The 20,460-nt window shown below is 34.6% G+C and overlaps 2 protein-coding genes across 2 annotated transcripts in view; both read left to right on the forward strand.

Moving 5' to 3' along the window:
• The window catches only part of LOC133629902 (rhophilin-2-like), an 86,358-nt gene extending 82,371 nt beyond the window's left edge, over positions 1-3,987 (forward strand). The window contains exon 15 of the mRNA XM_062021013.1: positions 858-3,987. Coding sequence (XP_061876997.1) covers positions 858-1,100 — 243 coding nt within the window. The 3' untranslated portion in view covers positions 1,101-3,987. The remainder of the gene's footprint in view (positions 1-857) is intronic.
• A 4,796-nt stretch (positions 3,988-8,783) lies between these two features.
• LOC133662184 (centrosomal protein of 89 kDa-like) overlaps positions 8,784-20,460 on the forward strand; it is a 105,052-nt gene continuing 93,375 nt past the window's right edge. The window contains exons 1-3 of the mRNA XM_062065946.1: positions 8,784-8,991; positions 17,432-17,538; positions 17,663-17,809. Of these exons, the coding sequence (XP_061921930.1) occupies positions 8,950-8,991; positions 17,432-17,538; positions 17,663-17,809 (296 nt within the window). The 5' untranslated portion in view covers positions 8,784-8,949. The remainder of the gene's footprint in view (positions 8,992-17,431; positions 17,539-17,662; positions 17,810-20,460) is intronic.

The raw sequence follows: 20,460 nt of genomic DNA on the forward strand, positions 1-20,460 counted from the left end.
TTGTCTCTAATTTGATACCCATTTTCAACACAGTTTTACTATAAAATATATGATGACATATTAACTAATTTCTACTTGTATCAACAGATTAACTGTTATTACTGACGTGTCATTAATTAAAATAATGTTTTATAGACCCCAAAAGGGACAAGCGGTAGGAAATGGATGGATGGATGGACTGTATGTTGCTTCATGCTATTTATAATGCATGAAATACAATAAAATACCAAATGACTCATTTTGAGTAACATTGCCTCTTTATACCTGTTGTTTCTAATTTGATACACATTTTCAACACAGTTCTACTATAAAATATATGACTGCATATTAAGTAATTTCTACTTGTATCAACAGATTAACTGTTATTACTGACGTGTCAGTAATAAAAAATAATGTTTTATAGACCCCAAAAGGGACAAGCGGTAAAAAATGGATGGATGGATTTTAATTCCAAAGTTTCTCTTCAAAAATCAGGCGTCTCCTGCCTTGACAGTCCTCTAACAAGTCAACCACTGCCCTCTTGTGGATGACACGTGTAATACATGTATCTGATCTGATACATCAGGCTTTTTAGGTTTTAAAAAAATGTGTGTATCACTTATGATACATTAGGTGTTAACGTGTTAAAGACTTGTCCAGCTATTTTTTGTTTGAATAACTTTTACCGAAAACTAATATCTGCTCCAAATATCGGTTACAACATACTTGACTACTAAGTATCAGTATCGGTCTCTAGCTTGCATTTTAAGATGTGTAGCAAAGCCTTTTTTTTTTTTTTTTAAATGTGGGGTCTACTTGTTAGCTTTTTCCCACCTAATGAGTCACGTTGCTTATTAGTGCTTATTGTTTCTGTGTAGCCTGCCAAGAGCGCCACCTTCTGCGGGAACCTGCCCAAGACCTACTCCATGATCTGCCTGGCCTACAACGAGGACAAGAGTCCCAAGTCCCGCAAGGTGAGCAAGAAGTCCTCCTTCCTCAGCTGGGGCCTGAAGAACCGCATGAAGAGCGCCAGCACCGTCAGTCTGCCCACGGCCCAGCAGTCCTGGAACAAGCCCTGCCAGACCTTCCCCAGCTCCTACAAGGACAGCGCCCTCTACTGAGCAGGAGGTCCACCTCCTGCAGTACAGTACTACGACTACAGTACAGTACTACGACTACATTACAGTACTACTACGACTACAGTACAGTACTACTGCTACAGTACAGTACTACTACTACAGTCCACCTCCTGTAGTCTTCTATTGACTCACATTCCAAGATGTGTAGTACTCTTCTCATCAGTACCACCTTAAATGAAGTACTGTTCTCTCCAGTACCACCTTAAATGAAGTACTCTTCTCACCAGTACCACCTTAAATGAAGTACTCTTCTCTCCAGTACCACCTTAAATGAAGTACTCTTCTCACCAGTACCACCTTAAATGAAGTACACTTCTCATCAGTACCACCTTAAATGAAGTACTCTTCTCACCGGTACCACCTTAAATGAAATACTCTTCTCACCAGTACCACCTTAAATGAAGTACACTTCTCGACAGCAGTACTCTCCAGTACCACCTTAAATGAAGTACTCTTCTCACCAGTACCAACTTAAATGAAGTACACTTCTCATCAGTACCACCTTAAATGAAGTACACTTCTCAGCAGTACTATCTTAAATGAAGTACACTTCTCATCAGTACCACCTTAAATGAAGTACTCTTCTCACCAGTACCACCTTAAATGAAGTACTCTTCTCACCGGTACCACCTTAAAAGAAGTCCACTTCTCGGCAGCAGTACTTATCAGTACCACCTTAAATGAAGTACACTTCTCACCAGTACCACCTTTAATTAAGTACACTTCTCTGCAGCAGTACTCACCAGTACCACCTTAAATGAAGTACACTTCTCACAAGTACCACCTTAAATGAAGTACACTTCTCCCCAGTACCACCTAAATGAAGTACACTTCTCGACTGCCGTACTCACCAGTACCACCCTTAATGAAGTACACTTCAGTACCACCTTAAAAGAAGTACACTTCTTATCAGTACCACCTTCAATGAAGTACTCTTCTCACCAGTACCACCTTAAATGAAGTACTCTTCTCACCGGTACCACCTTAAATGAAGTACACTTCTCATCAGTACCACCTTAAATGAAGTACTCTTCTCACCAGTACCACCTTAAAAGAAGTACACTTCTCATCAGTACCACCTTAAATGAAGTACTCTTCTCATCAGTACCACCTTAAATGAAGTACACTTCTCATCAGTACCACCTTAAATGAAGTACTCTTCTCACCGGTACCACCTTAAATGAAATACTCTTCTCACCAGTACCACCTTAAATGAAGTACACTTCTCGACAGCAGTACTCTCCAGTACCACCTTAAATGAAGTACTCTTCTCACCAGTACCAACTTAAATGAAGTACACTTCTCATCAGTACCACCTTAAATGAAGTACACTTCTCAGCAGTACTATCTTAAATGAAGTACACTTCTCATCAGTACCACCTTAAATGAAGTACTCTTCTCACCAGTACCACCTTAAATGAAGTACTCTTCTCACCGGTACCACCTTAAAAGAAGTCCACTTCTCGGCAGCAGTACTTATCAGTACCACCTTAAATGAAGTACACTTCTCACCAGTACCACCTTTAATTAAGTACACTTCTCTGCAGCAGTACTCACCAGTACCACCTTAAATGAAGTACACTTCTCACAAGTACCACCTTAAATGAAGTACACTTCTCCCCAGTACCACCTAAATGAAGTACACTTCTCGACTGCCGTACTCACCAGTACCACCCTTAATGAAGTACACTTCAGTACCACCTTAAAAGAAGTACACTTCTTATCAGTACCACCTTCAATGAAGTACTCTTCTCACCAGTACCACCTTAAATGAAGTACTCTTCTCACCGGTACCACCTTAAATGAAGTACACTTCTCATCAGTACCACCTTAAATGAAGTACTCTTCTCACCAGTACCACCTTAAAAGAAGTACACTTCTCATCAGTACCACCTTAAATGAAGTACTCTTCTCATCAGTACCACCTTAAATGAAGTACACTTCTCATCAGTACCACTTTAAATGAAGTACACTTCTCATCAGTACCACCTTAAATGAAGTACACTTCTCAGCAGTACTATCTTAAATGAAGTACTCTTCTCACCAGTACCACCTTAAATGAAGTACACTTCTCATCAGTACCACATTAAATGAAGTACACTTCTCATCAGTACCACCTTAAATGAAGTACACTTCTCATCAGTACCACCTTAAATGAAGTACTCTTCTCACCAGTACCACCTTAAATGAAGTACACTTCTCATCAGTACCACCTTAAATGAAGTACTCTTCTCGTTTTGGGGGCGAATATGATGACGTAATTGTTTTATAAGCTGCTAAAAATCGTCATCTTCAATGTGAGAGAGCATGTTACAAAGTGCCTGCAGTACCGCTCGCTTCCTCAGTGTGTCGCTTTTGAGCTGCAAAAGAAAGCACCTCCATGTGAGCGGCAGAAAGCGGACCTGCTGACGTCACCTCAAAGCAGGGCTTCCCCGCCTTTTTTCCCACTACAGAGGGGGCCGGGGCCCACTCAAATATTAACACTGAATTATTCATCTTAGTCTTGGTTTTAGTTGCATACAACAACCTTATGTAAACAGTTTAACAGGAAGAATTTACACAATGGAAACCTAAAATAAAACCAACTTGAAATGAATCAATGATAGTGCAGAAGAAGGGACTGATAAACATTGATGAAAGTACACACAAATAAATGAATGAATAATAAATAATATATATGTGTGCTTTTAAAGGGTCAAACATGCCTTTTTTTTTACTTTAACTGCCATATAAGATTAGAGATGTCCGATAATATCGACCTGCCGATGTTATCGACCGATAAATGCTTTAAAATGTAATATCGGAAATTATCGGTATCGTCTTTTTTATTATCGGTATTGTTGTTTTTTTTTGTTTTTGTTTTTTTGTTTTTTTTTAATTAAATCCACATAAAAAACACAAGATACACTTACAATTAGTGCACCAACCCAAAAAACCTCCCTCCCCCATTCACACTCACTCATTGGCCGATAAAGGTTTTAAAATGTAATATCGGAAATTATCGGTATCGTCGTTTTTATTATCGGTATCATTTTTTTATTTTTATTTTTTTTTATTTTTTTTAATTAAATCCAAATAAAAAACACAAGATACACTTACAATTAGTGCACCAACCCAAAAAACCTCCCTCCCCCATTTACACTCATTCATCGGCCGATAAAGGCTTTAAAATGTAATATCGGAAATTATCGGTATCGTCGTTTTTATAATCGGTATCGTTTTTTTTGTTTTGTTTTTTTAAATTAAATCCACATAAAAAACACAAGATACACTTACAATTAGTGCACCAACCCAAAAAACCTCCCTTCCCATTCACACTCACTCATCGGCCGATAAATGCTTTAAAATGTAATATCGGAAATTATCGGTATCGGGTTTTTTTTGTTTTTTTTGTTTTTTGTTTTTGTTTTTTTAATTAAATCAACATAAAAAACACAAGATACACTTACAATTAGTGCACCAACCCAAAAAACCTCCCTCCCCCATTTACACTTACTCATCGGCCGATAAATGCTTTAAAATGTAATATCGGAAATTATCGGTATCGGGTTTTTTTTTTTTTTTTTTTTTTTTTTTTTATTAAATCCACATAAAAAACACAAGATACACTTACAATTAGTGCACCAACCCAAAAAACCTCCCTCCCCCATTCACACTCACTCATCGGCCGATAAATGCTTTAAAATGTAATATCCGAAATTATCGGTATCATTTTTTTTTTTTTTTAATTAAATCCACATAAAAAACACAAGATACACTTACAATTAGTGCACCAACCCAAAAAACCTCCCTCCCCCATTTACACTCATTCACACAAAAGGGTTGTTTCTTTCTGTTATTAATATTCTGCTTCCTACATTATATATCAATATATATCAATACAGTCTGCAAGGGATACAGTCCGTAAGCACACATGATTGTGCGTGCTGCTGCTCCACTAATAGTACTAACCTTTAACAGTTAATTTGACTCATTTTTAGGGATGTCCGATAATGGCTTTTTTGCCGATATTCCGATATTGTCCAACTCTTAATTACTGATACCGATATCAACCGATACTGATATATACAGTCGTGGAATTAACACATCATTATGCCTAATTTGGACAACCAGGTATGGTGAAGATAAGGTACTTTTTAAAAAAAATAAATAAAATTAAATAAGATAAATAAATTAAAAACATTTTCTTGAACAAAAAAGAAAGTACAACAATATAAAAACAGTTACATAGAAACTAGTAATGAATGAAAATGAGTAAAACTAACTGTTAAAGGTTAGTACTATTAGTGGAGCAGCAGCACGCACAATCATGTGTGCTTACGGACTGTATCCCTTGCAGACTGTATTGATATATATTGATATATCATGTAGGAACCTACCAGAATATTAATAACAGAAAGAAACAACCCTTTTGTGCGAATGAGGGAGGGAGGTTTTTTGGGTTGGTGCATTAATTGTAAGTGTATCTTGTGTTTTTTATGTTGATTTAATTTAAAAAAAATTAAAAACATTTTTTTTTTTTTTTAAAACAGATACCGATAAAAAAAAACAACGATACCGATAATTTCCGATATTAAATTTTAAAGCATTTATCGGCCGATAATTGCTTTAAAATGTAATATCGGACATCTCTACTCATTTTCATTAATTACTAGTTTCTATGTAACCGTTTTTATTCAAGAAAATGTTTTTAATTGATTTATCTTATTTTATTTTATTATTATTATTTATTTATTTTTAAAAAGGACCTTATCTTCACCATACCTGGTTGTCCAAATTAGGCATAATAATGTGTTAATTCCACGACTGCATATATCAGTATCGGTTGATATCGGTATCGGTAATTAAGAGTTGGACAATATCGGATATGGGCAAAAAAAGCCATTATCGGACATCCCTAATCCTACTTAATCGCTATCCAGCAGGGACGTCCTTGCTTTTTGCATTATGCTGCCCCCTTGTGGTTTTAAAGGGTTAAACATGATTTTTTAATTTTTTTTTTTTTTTTTAATTTTTTTTTCTCCTAAAACTGCCATATATTGCCTGTTTTAGACCAGTCATGCCATATTTGACGTATTTCTCGTTATCGCTCAGTCTGTCGTCGGCGAACAAAGGATTATTTCCTCGCCGCTCTCCAGTGACTTCATGATGGAAGAATGTTTGACTTACTGACACCTGCCAGTGTTGGTTATCTCTCTTATCTACAAAGTAGATTATTATACACATTTGATAATCAAATTATTTATGTGATAAAAAAGCATTATAAGTATATATATATATATATATGTTTATGTTAGATTGTAGTCGTTTGTGAATGGAAAGTTGTTTTTTTGCACGTCGAAGGAATTTATTTGGCCAGTTTTACCCCCAATCAGTTGTTGTTCTTTTCCGGTACGTCGTGTCTTTGTTGTGAGGTTCTAGTGACGTGTTTGTCCGCAGTAACGCTGACAATATCCCTCATTTAGTGCCATGTGCAGTCATGGTGGAAGTGCTAAATGGACTCCCAATTGTTGAAATGCTTTTTTTTTTTTTCTGGAAATTGTCGGTGTCTTGTGTGCTAATCTCAATAAAAGAAAAGGGGACAAAAGTGCTGTTTGTGACGTTGCTGAATGACTTTGCAGCTAATGGCGCTAACGTTTCATCTGTCCTGAGCTCGCATGACATCCTAATCCTCCAGCGTGGAAAGCAGAAGAAAAACAGCGGATTAACTTTCCAAATGTTTTGCCTTTCTTCAGCCACAGCAGCTGTGATCTGTGAAATGTCAGCGTGGAACGCACTCCCTGACCACCTGAGGGCACCACAGACTGTGGATGCTTTTAAAAAAGGCGTAAAAGCCTTTTTTTTTTTTAGATATATGCATACTAGTTATAGCTATTTGGCTGTTATAGTTTTTCTTTATTATCTTTTTATTTATTAATTTATTAATTAATTAATTTAAATAATTATATTAAATTATAAGAATAATTTCGCCACACCTAGTGTATGTGTGACAATCATTGGTACTTTGACTTTTAACTTTAACTTTAATTTATTTATTTTTATTTTTTTTAATACACTGTAGCACTTTGAGATTGTTTACTCAATATAAAGTGCTTTTTGCAAATAAAATATATTATTAATATTAAATGTCAGCGTATCAATTACTATTAATATTTATTTAATTATATTATTTATTATTTACATTTAATTATAGCTTTTACTTACTGACTTTAATGCCAAGTAAGTGACTTACAGGTATCAATTTGTGTTTTAATTTTGGGATAATACTAATTAGAAGAAAAAAAAACATGTAAAATTGATTTTTCTTTCCTATTTCTTTGCATATATATGTGTACATAATTAGTTTTTGTAATACATTAGTGGAATAATCACAATATTTAATACTATAATAATAATAATAATAGATTTTATTTGTAAAAAAGCACTTTACATTGAGTAAACAACCTCAAAGTGCGACAGTGTATTAAAAAAAAAAAGGTAATAAAAATAAAAACTAGAACAGCCTAATAGCAAGAACTAGTATGCATATATCTATAAAAAAAATAGTTTTTTTTAAAAGAAGGGTTTTTAAACCTTTTTTAAAAGCATCCACAGTCTGTGGTGCCCTCAGGTGGTCAGGGAGAGCGTTCCACACACTGGGAGCGGCGGAGCAGAAAGTCTGGTCTCCCATAGTTCGTAGCTTTGTCCTCGGAGGTTGGAGGAGGTTAGCCTGTCCGGAGCGGAGGTGTCGTACAAACAATAAAAAACTAAATGTATGTTTGCAAGATATGTTGTCATATTTTTTTTTTTTAATTAATTTGGGGAAAAATACAATAAAGGTTAAAAAAAAAAAGCTGTTTAAAGCTGATAAGTTACATGGAACTCTGTTGCCCCCTGCAGGCCAAAGCCATATCGGTCGAGTTACAATTAGCAATCAAATCTTGGAGAATTAATAAGAGTACACAAGCCCTTTAATTGATATCTTTGTTAAAAACATTTGAAGTGATTTGGTAGCCCTTTTTGTCTTTTTTTTTTTATATATATATATTTTTGTATATTATTACTAGTTTTTATTTATCTAGTTATATTAATTATATATTATATATATTAATATATATACATTTGTAATATATATTAATAATTATATATATATATATATATATATTATATGTATACTATATATATATATGTATATAATATATATATAATAATAATAAATATGATAATAATTAATAACATGTATTAATTAATAATATGTATTAATTATACTATATAAATATATTAATAATCTAGTTATTAGTATTATTACTCTCTGTATTTGCTTTGGTTTTCTTTCCTTGATGTTGAAAGTGCTTTGACTTTTGTGTGAATTATAAATGTATGATTGTTGTTCAATAAAAAAAAATAAAACATTTTTTTTTTTAAATAAAATAAAAATCCGCCATGTTGAGACAGAACTTCAGGAAGGAGAAAGACAAAATATGTGAGTAATACCGATAAAAATCGTTGTTCGCTTTGACCAACATGAAAAAAAAAACAACAGTAGAAAGTTTCATTTACTGTCACCTTTTTATTGTTGTTTTTGTCGCCCTCTGCTGGCCGGGTCGAGGGAGCGCGTTGCTAGGTACAAGTAAGCGCGTCTCTGATTGGCCAGAGGAGAAGCTCTAAGCCAATCGGAGCGTCTGATGGAGCGAGGTGACGAACGGCGGAGAAGCGTCTAGATACAAGAAAGCTACAAGTCGCATTTTGTCGTCTTTTCTTGAGCCGTCAACAACACTCGATAGTTTGACGAAGTTTAATGAGGAAGACTGAATAAACCTCGAATTATTAGCAAGAACTCGTCATATCCGCCATGTTGAGACTGAACTTCAGGAGGGAGAAAGACAAAGAATACGTGAGTACTACCGACGCTACATTGTTTACGTACACTCAAACACACTCAAGATAGTTGTTCGCTTTGACCGACACTAAAACACAGCAGTAGAAAGTTTCATTTGCGGTCACATTTTTATTCATTTTCTTGTAAGTCCTTTTCCGGTCTAACACAAGCTGGCGCTGATCACGTGACGACAATTGTGCGCTTGATGATGACGTCATCTCCCAATGCCTGTCCTGTGATCATAGACAAAGTTCTAAGGGTACGCAGCATGGAGCGCTACTGCCTACTGGCGCTGACGAGACGCGGGGCCGCCATCTTGGAGTGGTGATCCGCTCCACTCAGTGCAATTCATTTGGCAGCAGCAATGAACTGTCAGCGCATTTAATTCATCTTACCTCACTGAATACCACTGATTTTCACTCCCTGTTTTTGTCATACGTGTAGCTATGATAAAGGACACATGTTTTATTATTCATAGTTTGCTTAACAGTAATAGAATATTCTTATATGCCATAAGTCAGTGTTTTTCAACCTTTTCTGGGCCAAGGCACATTTTTTTCATTGAAAAAATCTCAAGGCACACCACCAGCAGAAAACATTAAACATTTTTAACTCAGCAGCCGATATTGACAATAAAAAGTTGTTCTCGCAATTGTTGGATAACAATTCAAACCATAACCAACCATGCATCACTATAGCTCTTGTCTCAAAGTAGGTGTACTGCCACGACCTGTCACATCACGCCGTGACTTATTTTTAGTTTTTTGGTGTTTTTCTGTGTGTAGTGTTTTGGTTCTTGTCTTGCTCTCCAATTTTGTTGTTGATTGTCATGTCATGTACGGATGTACTTTGTGGACGCCGTCTGCTGCTCCACACGCTGTAAGTCTTTGCGGTCGTCCAGCATTTCTGGTTTTGTTTACTTTGCAGCCAGTTCAGTTTTCCCTTCGTTTTGCCATCCCTAAGCTTCAATGCCTTTCCTTAGCGGCACGTGCCTTTTGTTTATTTTTGGTTTAAGCATTAGATACCTTTTTACCTGCACACTTCCTCCTTGATTTTCAAGACAAAAAATAATTTTCAAGACAAAAAAATATTTTCAAGGTAAAAGTTGATTTTCAAGACAAAAAAATATTTTCAAGGTAAAAGTTGATTTTCAAGACAAAACATTATTTTCAAGGTAAAAGTAGATTATCAACACAAAATATTATTTTCAAGACAAAAATATTTTTCAAGCTAAAAGTTTATTTTGAAGACAAACAATTATTTTCAAGGTAAAAGTGGATTTTCAAGACAAAAAATGATTTTCAAGGTAAAAGTTGATTTTCAAGACAAAAAATTATTTTCAAGACAAAAAAATATTTTCAAGGTAAAAGTTGATTTTCAAGACAAAAAATTATTTTTAAGACAAAAAATGATTTTCAAGGTAAAAGTTGATTTTCAAGACAAAAAATTATTTTCAAGGTAAAAGTTGCTTTTCCAGACGAAAAAATAATTTTCAAAGTAAGAGTTACTTTTCAAGACAAAAAATGATTTTCAAGACAAAATATTATTTTCAAGACAAAAAATATTTTTCAAGGTAAAAGTTTATTTTGAAGACAAACAATTATTTTCAAGGTAAAAGTTGATTTTCAAGACAAAAAATAATTTTTAAGACAAAAAAATATTTTCAAGGTAAAAGTTGATTTTCAAGACAAAAAAATATTTTCAAGGTAAAAGTTGATTTTCAAGACAAAAAAATATTTTCAAGGTAAAAGTTGATTTTCAAGAAAAAAAAATATTTTCAAGGTAAAAGTTGATTTACAAGACAAAAAATTATTTTCAATGTAAAAGTTGATTATCAAGACAAAAAGTGATTTTCAAGGTAAAAGTTGATTTTCAACACAAAAAATAATTTTCAACCCAAAAAATAATTTTCAAGACAAAAAGTGATTTTCAAGGTAAAAGTTGATTTTCAACACAAAAAATGATTTTCAAGACAAAAAAATATTTTTAACACAAAAAATAATTTTCAAGGTATAAGTTGATTTTTTAAGACAAAAAATAATTTTCAAGGTAAAAGTTGTTATTCAAGACAAAAAATGATTTTCAAGACAAAAAATGATTTTCAAGGTAAAAGTTGCTTTTCAAGTCAAACAATAATTTTCAAGGTAAAAGTAGATTTTCAAGACAAAAAAATATTTTCAAGGTAAAAGTTGATTTTCAAGACAAAAAATATTTTTCAAGGTAAAAGTTGATTTTCAAGACAAAAAATATTTTTCAAGGTAAAAGTTGATTATCAAGACAAAACATTATTTTCAAGGTAAAAGTAGATTATCAACACAAAATATTATTTTCAAGACAAAAATATTTTTCAAGCTAAAAGTTTATTTTGAAGACAAACAATTATTTTCAAGGTAAAAGTAGATTTTCAAAACAAAAAATTATTTTCAAGGTAAAAGTTGATTTTCAAGACAAAAAATTATTTTCAAGACAAAAAAATATTTTCAAGGTAAAAGTTGATTTTCAAGACAAAAAATTATTTTTAAGACAAAAAATGATTTTCAAGGTAAAAGTTGATTTTCAAGACAAAAAATTATTTTCAAGGTAAAAGTTGCTTTTCCAGACAAAAAATAATTTTCAAAGTAAGAGTTGCTTTTCAAGACAAAAAATGATTTTCAAGACAAAATATTATTTTCAAGACAAAAAATATTTTTCAAGGTAAAAGTTTATTTTGAAGACAAACAATTATTTTCAAGGTAAAAGTTGATTTTCAAGACAAAAAATTATTTTTAAGACAAAAAAATATTTTCAAGGTAAAAGTTGATTTTCAAGACAAAAAAATATTTTCAAGGTAAAAGTTGATTTTCAAGACAAAACAATATTTTCAAGGTAAAAGTTGATTTTCAAGACAAAAAATTATTTTCAAGGTAAAAGTTGATTATCAAGACAAAAAGTGATTTTCAAGGTAAAAGTTGATTTTCAACACAAAAAATGATTTTCAAGACAAAAAATTATTTTTAACACAAAAAATTATTTTCAAAGTATAAGTTGATTTTTTAAGACAAAAAATAATTTTCAAGGTAAAAGTTGTTATTCAAGACAAAAAATGATTTTCAAGACAAAAAATGATTTTCAAGGTAAAAGTTGCTTTTCAAGTCAAAAAATAATTTTCAAGGTAAAAGTAGATTTTCAAGACAAAAAATATTTTCAAGGTAAAAGTTGATTTTCAAGACAAAAAATTATTTTCAAGACAAAATATTATTTTCAAGACAAAAAATATTTTTCAAGGTAAAAGTTTATTTTGAAGACAAACAATTATTTTCAAGGTAAAAGTTGATTTTCAAGACAAAAACATATTTTTCAGACAAAAAAATATTTTCAAGGTTAAAGTTGATTTTCAAGACAAAAAATAATTTTCAAGACAAAAAAATATTTTCAAGGTAAAAGTTGATTTTCAAGACAAAAAAATATTTTCAAGGTAAAAGTTGATTTTCAAGACAAAAAAATATTTTCAAGGTAAAAGTTGATTATCAACACAAAATATTATTTTCAAGACAAAAAAATATTTTTCAAGCTAAAAGTTTATTTTGAAGACAAACAATTATTTTCAAGGTAAAAGTAGATTTTCAAGACAAAAAAATATTTTCAAGGTAAAAGTTGATTTTCAAGACAAAAAATTATTTTTCAAGACAAAAAATTATTTTAAAGACAAAAAATTATTTTAAAGACAAAAAAATATTTTCAAGGTAAAAGTTGATTTTCAAGACAAAAAATTATTTTTCAAGACAAAAAATTATTTTAAAGACAAAAAATTATTTTAAAGACAAAAAAATATTTTCAAGGTAAAAGTTGATTTTCAAGACAAAAAATTATTTTCAAGACAAAAAAATATTTTCAAGGTAAAAGTTGATTTTCAAGACAAAAAATTATTTTCAAGACAAAAAAATATTTTCAAGGTAAAAGTTGATTTTCAAGACAAAAAAATATTTTTAAGACAAAAAATGATTTTCAAGGTAAAAGTTGCTTTTCAAGACAAAAAATTATTTTCAAGACAAAATATTATTTTCAAGACAAAAAATATTTTTCAAGGTAAAAGTTTATTTTAAAGACAAACAATTATTTTTAAGGTAAAAGTTGATTTTCAAGACAAAAAATTATTTTTAAGACAAAAAAATATTTTCAAGGTAAAAGTTGATTTTCAAGACAAAAAAATATTTTTAAGACAAAAAAATATTTTCAAGGTAAAAGTTGATTTTCAAGACAAAAATGATTTTCAAGGTAAAAGTTGATTTTCAAGACAAAAAAATATTTTTAAGACAAAAAAATATTTTCAAGGTAAAAGTTGATTTTCAAGACAAAAAAATATTTTTAAGGTAAAAGTTGATTTTCAAGACAAAAAATTATTTTCAAGGTACAAGTTGATTATCAAGACAAAAAGTGATTTTCAAGGTAAAAGTTGATTTTCAACACAAACAATTATTTTCAACCCAAAAAATAATTTTCAAGACAAAAAGTGATTTTCAAGGTAAAAGTTGATTTTCAACACAAAAAATGATTTTCAAGACAAAAAAATATTTTTAACACAAAAAATAATTTTCAAAGTATAAGTTGATTTTTTTAAGACAAAAAGAATTTTCAAGGTAAAAGTTGTTTTTCAAGACAAAAAATGATTTTCAAGGTAAAAGTTGATTTTCAAGACAAAAATGATTTTCAAGGTAAAAGTTGCTTTTCAAGTCAAAAAATAATTTTCAAGGTAAAAGTAGATTTTCAAGACAAAAAAATATTTTCAAGGTAAAAGTTGATTTTCAAGACAAAAAATTATTTTCAAGACAAAATATTATTTTCAAGACAAAAAATATTTTTCAAGGTAAAAGTTGATTTTGAAGACAAACAATTATTTTCAAGGTAAAAGTTGATTTTCAAGACAAAAATTCTTTTTTAGACAAAAAATTATTTTCAAGATAAAAAAAATATTTTCAAGGTAAAGTTGATTTTCAAGACAAAAAAGTGATTTTCAAGGTAAAAGTTGATTTTCAACACAAAAAATGATTTTCAAGACAAAAAATTATTTTCAACACAAAAAATTATTTTCAAGACAAAAAGTGATTTTCAAGGTAAAAGTTGATTTTCAACACAAAAAATGATTTTCAAGACAAAAAAATATTTTTAACACAAAAAATAATTTTCAAAGTATAAGTTGATTTTTTTAAGACAAAAAGAATTTTCAAGGTAAAAGTTGTTTTTCAAGACAAAAAATGATTTTCAAGGTAAAAGTTGATTTTCAAGACAAAAAATGATTTTCAAGGTAAAAGTTGCTTTTCAAGACAAAAAATATTTTTCAAGGTAAAAGTTCATTTTGAAGACAAACAATTATTTTCAAGGTAAAAGTTGATTTTCAAGACAAAAAATTATTTTTTAGACAAAAAATTATTTTCAAGACAAAAAAATATTTTCAAGGTAAAAGTTGATTTTCAAGACAAAACAGTGATTTTCAAGGTAAAAGTTGATTTTCAACACAAAAAATGATTTTCAAGACAAAAAATTATTTTCAACACAAAAAATTATTTTCAACACAAAAAGTGATTTTCAAGGTAAAAGTTGATTTTCAACAAAAAAAAATATTTTCAAGACAAAAAATTATTTTTAAGACAAAAAATAATTTTCAAAGTATAAGTTGATTTTTTAAGACAAAAAATAATTTTGAATATTATTATTTCTCGATTGTTTGTAAATGTTACAGTTTATAAATAAAGGTTTATAAAAGAAAAAAAAGAAACACATAGCCCATGACGCAGTGTTTCCCACACATTCATTTATTTGTGGCGGCCCGCCACAAAAGAATTACGTCCGCCACAAACAAAAAAAACAAAAACAATTTATTTATTTTTTTTTATTTTTTTTTGTCCTCTCCAGCTTCTCAGGCAAATCATATAGTTAATGTAGATGCCCATATCGGCTGTTCAGATTTACTTTACAAAAGAGAAGTGTAGGATACTTCTCTTGTTGCCTTATTTGTATTTGACTTTATTAAATGTATTTATATTAGAAACACAACATGTGTGTATAACAAACACAACATGTGTATATAACAAAGGGTGCAAAGTCTGCAGGCAGTAGGAAACACATGGTTAAGTGTAGGGAGTAAAAGTCTAAAGTTCAAGATTTTTGGAGCTCTTTGTTCAGTGGATCAGATGTTTGATGAAGCTCTGTGTCTATCTACCACCACTACTGTTTTCTGTTTATTTGTTACTGACTGTGGCAGGACACCTCTGTTTCACTTTATGTTGCTGGTAAATAATATGCTTGTAGTGGTAGGCTAAAGTTAAATTATTTAGTATGCACTAATTAAAGGGGCAGAGCTTTATGAGACATTTTAGCTTTGATATTTTATAAGATATATTTTTTGTAAGAACCACAATTAATAAATATATTTCAGTGAATAACTTATTGTTCAAATCTGTATATAAATATGTACATAAAGTGTTGTAATTATATTGTAAAATGGATGGATGGATGGATGGACGTTTAAAACAAAACTGTTATTATTAATTAGTAAGTATACATTTTTTTAGCCTTTTTTAGAGAAAATCATATCATTGTAGTAAATTATGCAAATTACTTGATGATGTCATGGTGACCACGCCCCCACCGACACAGGTATCTTGGCAGTTTATGTCTGTCCTGTGTAGAAACACATAGTCCATGATGTCATCTCCCACTGTCTGTCCTGTGTAGAAACACATAGCCTATGACATCATCTCCCCCTGTCTGTTCTGTGTAGAAACACATCGCCCATGACATCATCTACCACTGTCTGTCCTGTGTAGAAACACATAGCCCATGACATCATCTCCCAATGTCTGTCCTGTGTAGAAACACATAGCGTATGACATCATCTCCCAATGTCTGTCCTGTGTAGAAACACATAGCCTATGACATCATCTCCCCCTGTCTGTTCTGTGTAGAAACACATCGCCCATGACATCATCTACCACTGTCTGTCCTGTGTAGAAACACATAGCCCATGACATCATCTCCCAATGTCTGTCCTGTGTAGAAACACATAGCCCATGATGTCATCTCCCACTGTCTGTCCTGTGTAGAAACACATAGCCCATGACATCATCTCCCAATGTCTGTCCTGTGTAGAAACACATAGCCCATGATGTCATCTCCCACTGTCTGTCTTGTGTAGAAACACACAGCCTATGATGTCATCTCCCAATGTCTGTCCTGTGTAGAAACACATAGCCCATGATGTCATCTCCCACTGTCTGTCCTGTGTAGAAACACATAGCCCATGACGTCATCTCCCACTGTCTGTCCTGTGTAGAAACACATCGCCCATGACGTCATCTCCCACTGTCTGTCCTGTGTAGAAACACATAGTCCATGATGTCATCTCCCAATGTCTGTCCTGTGTAGAAACACATAGTCCATGATGTCATCTCCCAATGTCTGTCCTGTGTAGAAACACATCGCCCATGATGTCATCTCCCAATGTCTGTCCTGTGTAGAAACACATCGCCCATGATGTCATCTCCCAATGTCTGTCCTGTGTAGAAACACATAGTCCATGATGTCATCTCCCAATGTCTGTCCTGTGTAGAAACACATAGCCCATGATGTCATCTCCCAATGTCTGTCCTGTGTAGAAACACATAGCCCATGATGTCATCTCCCAATGTCTGTCCTGTGTAGAAACACATAGCCCATGATGTCATCTCCCAATGTCTGTCCTGTGTAGAAACACATAGCCCATGATGTCATCTCCCACTGTCTGTCCTGTGTAGAAACACATAGTCCATGATGTCATCTCCCAATGTCTGTCCTGTGTAGAAACACATAGCCCATGATGTCATCTCCCAATGTCTGTCCTGTGTAGAAACACATAGCCCATGATGTCATCTCCCAATGTCTGTCCTGTGTAGAAACACATAGCCCATGATGTCATCTCCCACTGTCTGTCCTGTGTAGAAACACATCGCCCATGATGTCATCTCCCACTGTCTGTCCTGTGTAGAAACACATAGCCCATGATGTCATCTCCCAATGTCTGTCCTGTGTAGAAACACATAGCCCATGACATCATCTCCCACTGTCTGTCCTGTGTAGAAACACATAGCCCATGACGTCATCTCCCAATGTCTGTCCTGTGTAGAAACACATAGTCCATGACGTCATCTCCCACTGTCCTGTGTAGAAACACATAGCCCATGATGTCATCTCCCACTGTCTGTCCTGTGTAGAAACACATAGTCCATGATGTCATCTCCCAATGTCTGTCCTGTGTAGAAACACATAGTCCATGATGTCATCTCCCAATGTCTGTCCTGTGTAGAAACACATCGCCCATGATGTCATCTCCCACTGTCTGTCCTGTGTAGAAACACATAGTCCATGATGTCATCTCCCAATGTCTGTCCTGTGTAGAAACACATAGTCCATGATGTCATCTCCCAATGTCTGTCCTGTGTAGAAACACATCGCCCATGGTTTGATCCCCGCTGCCTCCATTGCCCCCAAAGCTGCTGTGCCTCGTACCCCACCCCCACGCAGCCCCAACCCCTCACCTGAGAGACCCAGGTACCAACACCTGCCTAGTCGCCTACGTCTCCCTCTGCACAATCATTGCTTCCTCGTGTCAGATTCCTGCTCAAGCCAACATTGTCCATTCATTTGTCTGGTTTTTTTCCTCCCCGAACCACAGATCGGCCTTAGCGGCGGCCATCTTGTCTTCATCGCTCACCGGACAGACCTGGGCGCTCCCCCCGACTCGCCCAAGGTCTTTCTCTGAGGCCCAGCGATCCGCCTCCTTCGTATCGGAGCCAAACATCAGCACAGCACTTTTTACACGGTAAAATAAAACTACTTTTGAGAAATGATACAAATTGTGACGTTTTGGCAACGATACACGACCAAGTACTGTAAGTACCGCGACAGTATCACTTCTTACATTCTTACTTGCACATACTGTATCAGTTTACTGCATCATTAGGGGTGCTATCCGTACGATATCAGCGAAAAACAAGTATCGGAAAATATGGGCTTGCATCGAAAGAAAATCTCCGATATAAGCTCTGATACAAGCCATTACTTGTGTGATATCATATGCGATACAAGCAGTCCTGCAGCACGTTGACTTGTGTGATATCATGTGCGATGCAATTAGTCCTGCAGTGTGTTTACTTGTGTGTGATATCATGTGCGATACAAGCAGTCTTGCAGCGCCTTTACTTGTGTGTGATATCATATGCGATACAAGCAGTCCTGCAGCACGTTGACTTGTATGTGATATCATGTGCGAGACAAGCAGTCCTGCAGCGCGTTTACTTGTGTGTGATATCATGTGCGATGCAATTAGTCCTGCAGTGTGTTTACTTGTGTGTGATATCATGTGCGAGACAAGCAGTCCTGCAGCGCGTTTACTTGTGTGTGATATCATGTGCGATACAAGCAACCCTGCAGCACGTTGACTTGTATGTGATAACATATGCGATACAAGCAGTCCTGCAGCACGTTGACTTGTGTGATATCATGTGCGATGCAAGCAGCCCTGCAGCGCGTTTACTTGTATGTGATATCATGTGCGATTCAAGCAGTCCTGCAGCGCGTTTACTTGTATGTGATATCATGTGCGATTCAAGCAGTCCTGCAGCGCGTTTACTTGTGTGTGATATCATGTGCGATGCAATTAGTCCTGCAGTGCATGTGCGATACAAGCAGTCCTGCAGCACGTTGACTTGTATGTGATATCATGTGCGAGACAAGCAGTCCCGCAGCACGTTCACTTATGTGTGATATCATGTGCGATACAAGCAGTCCTGCAGTGCATTTACTTGCGTGATGTCATGTGCGATGCAAGCAGTCCTGCAGCGCGTTTAATTGTGTAAGATACCATGTGTGATGCAAGCAGTCCTGCAGCATGTTTACTTATGTGTGATATCATGTGCGATACAAGCAGTCCTGCAGCGCGTTTACTTGTGTGTGATATCATGTGCGATACAAGCAACCCTGCAGCACGTTGACTTGTATGTGATAACATATGCGATACAAGCAGTCCTGCAGCACGTTGACTTGTGTGATATCATGTGCGATGCAAGCAGCCCTGCAGCGCGTTTACTTGTATGTGATATCATGTGCGATTCAAGCAGTCCTGCAGCGCGTTTACTTGTATGTGATATCATGTGCGATTCAAGCAGTCCTGCAGCGCGTTTACTTGTGTGTGATATCATGTGCGATGCAATTAGTCCTGCAGTGCATGTGCGATACAAGCAGTCCTGCAGCACGTTGACTTGTATGTGATATCATGTGCGAGACAAGCAGTCCCGCAGCACGTTCACTTATGTGTGATATCATGTACGATACAAGCAGTCCTGCAGTGCATTTACTTGCGTGATGTCATGTGCGATGCAAGCAGTCCTGCAGCGCGTTTAATTGTGTAAGATACCATGTGTGATGCAAGCAGTCCTGCAGCATGTTTACTTATGTGTGATATCATGTGCGATACAAGCAGTCCTGCAGCACGTTGACTTGTATGTGATATCATGTGCGAGACAAGCAGTCCTGCAGTGTGTTTACTTGTGTGATATCATGTGCGATACAAGCAGTCCTGCAGCATGTTGACTTGTATGTGATATCATATGCGATACAAGCAGTCCTGCAGCACGTTTACTTGTATGTGATATCATGTGCGATTCAAGCAGTCCTGCAGCGCGTTTACTTGTGTGTGATATCTTGTGCGATGCAATTAGTCCTGCAGTGCGTTTACTTGTGTGTGGTATCATGTGCGATACAAGCAGTCCTACAGCACGTTGACTTGTATGTGATATCATGTGCGAGACAAGCAGTCCTGCAGCGCCTTTACTTGTGTGTGATATCATGTGCGATACAAGCAGCCCTGCAGCACGTTGACTTGTATGTGATATCATATGCGATACAAGCAGTCCTGCAGCACGTTGACTTGTGTGATATCATGTGCGATGCAAGCAGTCCTGCAGCGCGCTTACTTGTATGTGATATCATGTGCGATGCAAGCAGTCCTGCAGCGCATTTACTTGTGTGGGATATCATGTGCGATGCAATTAGTCCTGCAGTGCGTTTACTTGTGTGTGATATCATGTGCGAGACAAGCAGTCCTGCAGCGCCTTTACTTGTGTGTGATATCATATGCGATACAAGCAGTCCTGCAGCACGTTGACTTGTGTGATATCATGTGCGATGCAAGCAGTCCTGCAGCGCGTTGACTTGTATGTGATATCATGTGCAAGACAAGCAGTCCTGCAGCGCGTTTACTTGTGTGTGCTATCATGTGCGATGCAATTAGTCCTGCAGTGCGTTTACTTGTGTGTGATATCATGTGCGATACAAGCAGTCCTGCAGCACGTTGACTTGTATGTGATATCCTGTGCGAGACAAGCAGTCCTGCAGCATGTTTACTTATGTGTGATATCATATGCAATACAAGCAGTCCTGCCGTGCATTTACTTGCGTGATGTCATGTGCGAT

This window comes from Entelurus aequoreus, linkage group LG02 (genome assembly GCF_033978785.1).
Source record: "Entelurus aequoreus isolate RoL-2023_Sb linkage group LG02, RoL_Eaeq_v1.1, whole genome shotgun sequence".
Classification (NCBI taxonomy): domain Eukaryota; kingdom Metazoa; phylum Chordata; class Actinopteri; order Syngnathiformes; family Syngnathidae; genus Entelurus; species Entelurus aequoreus.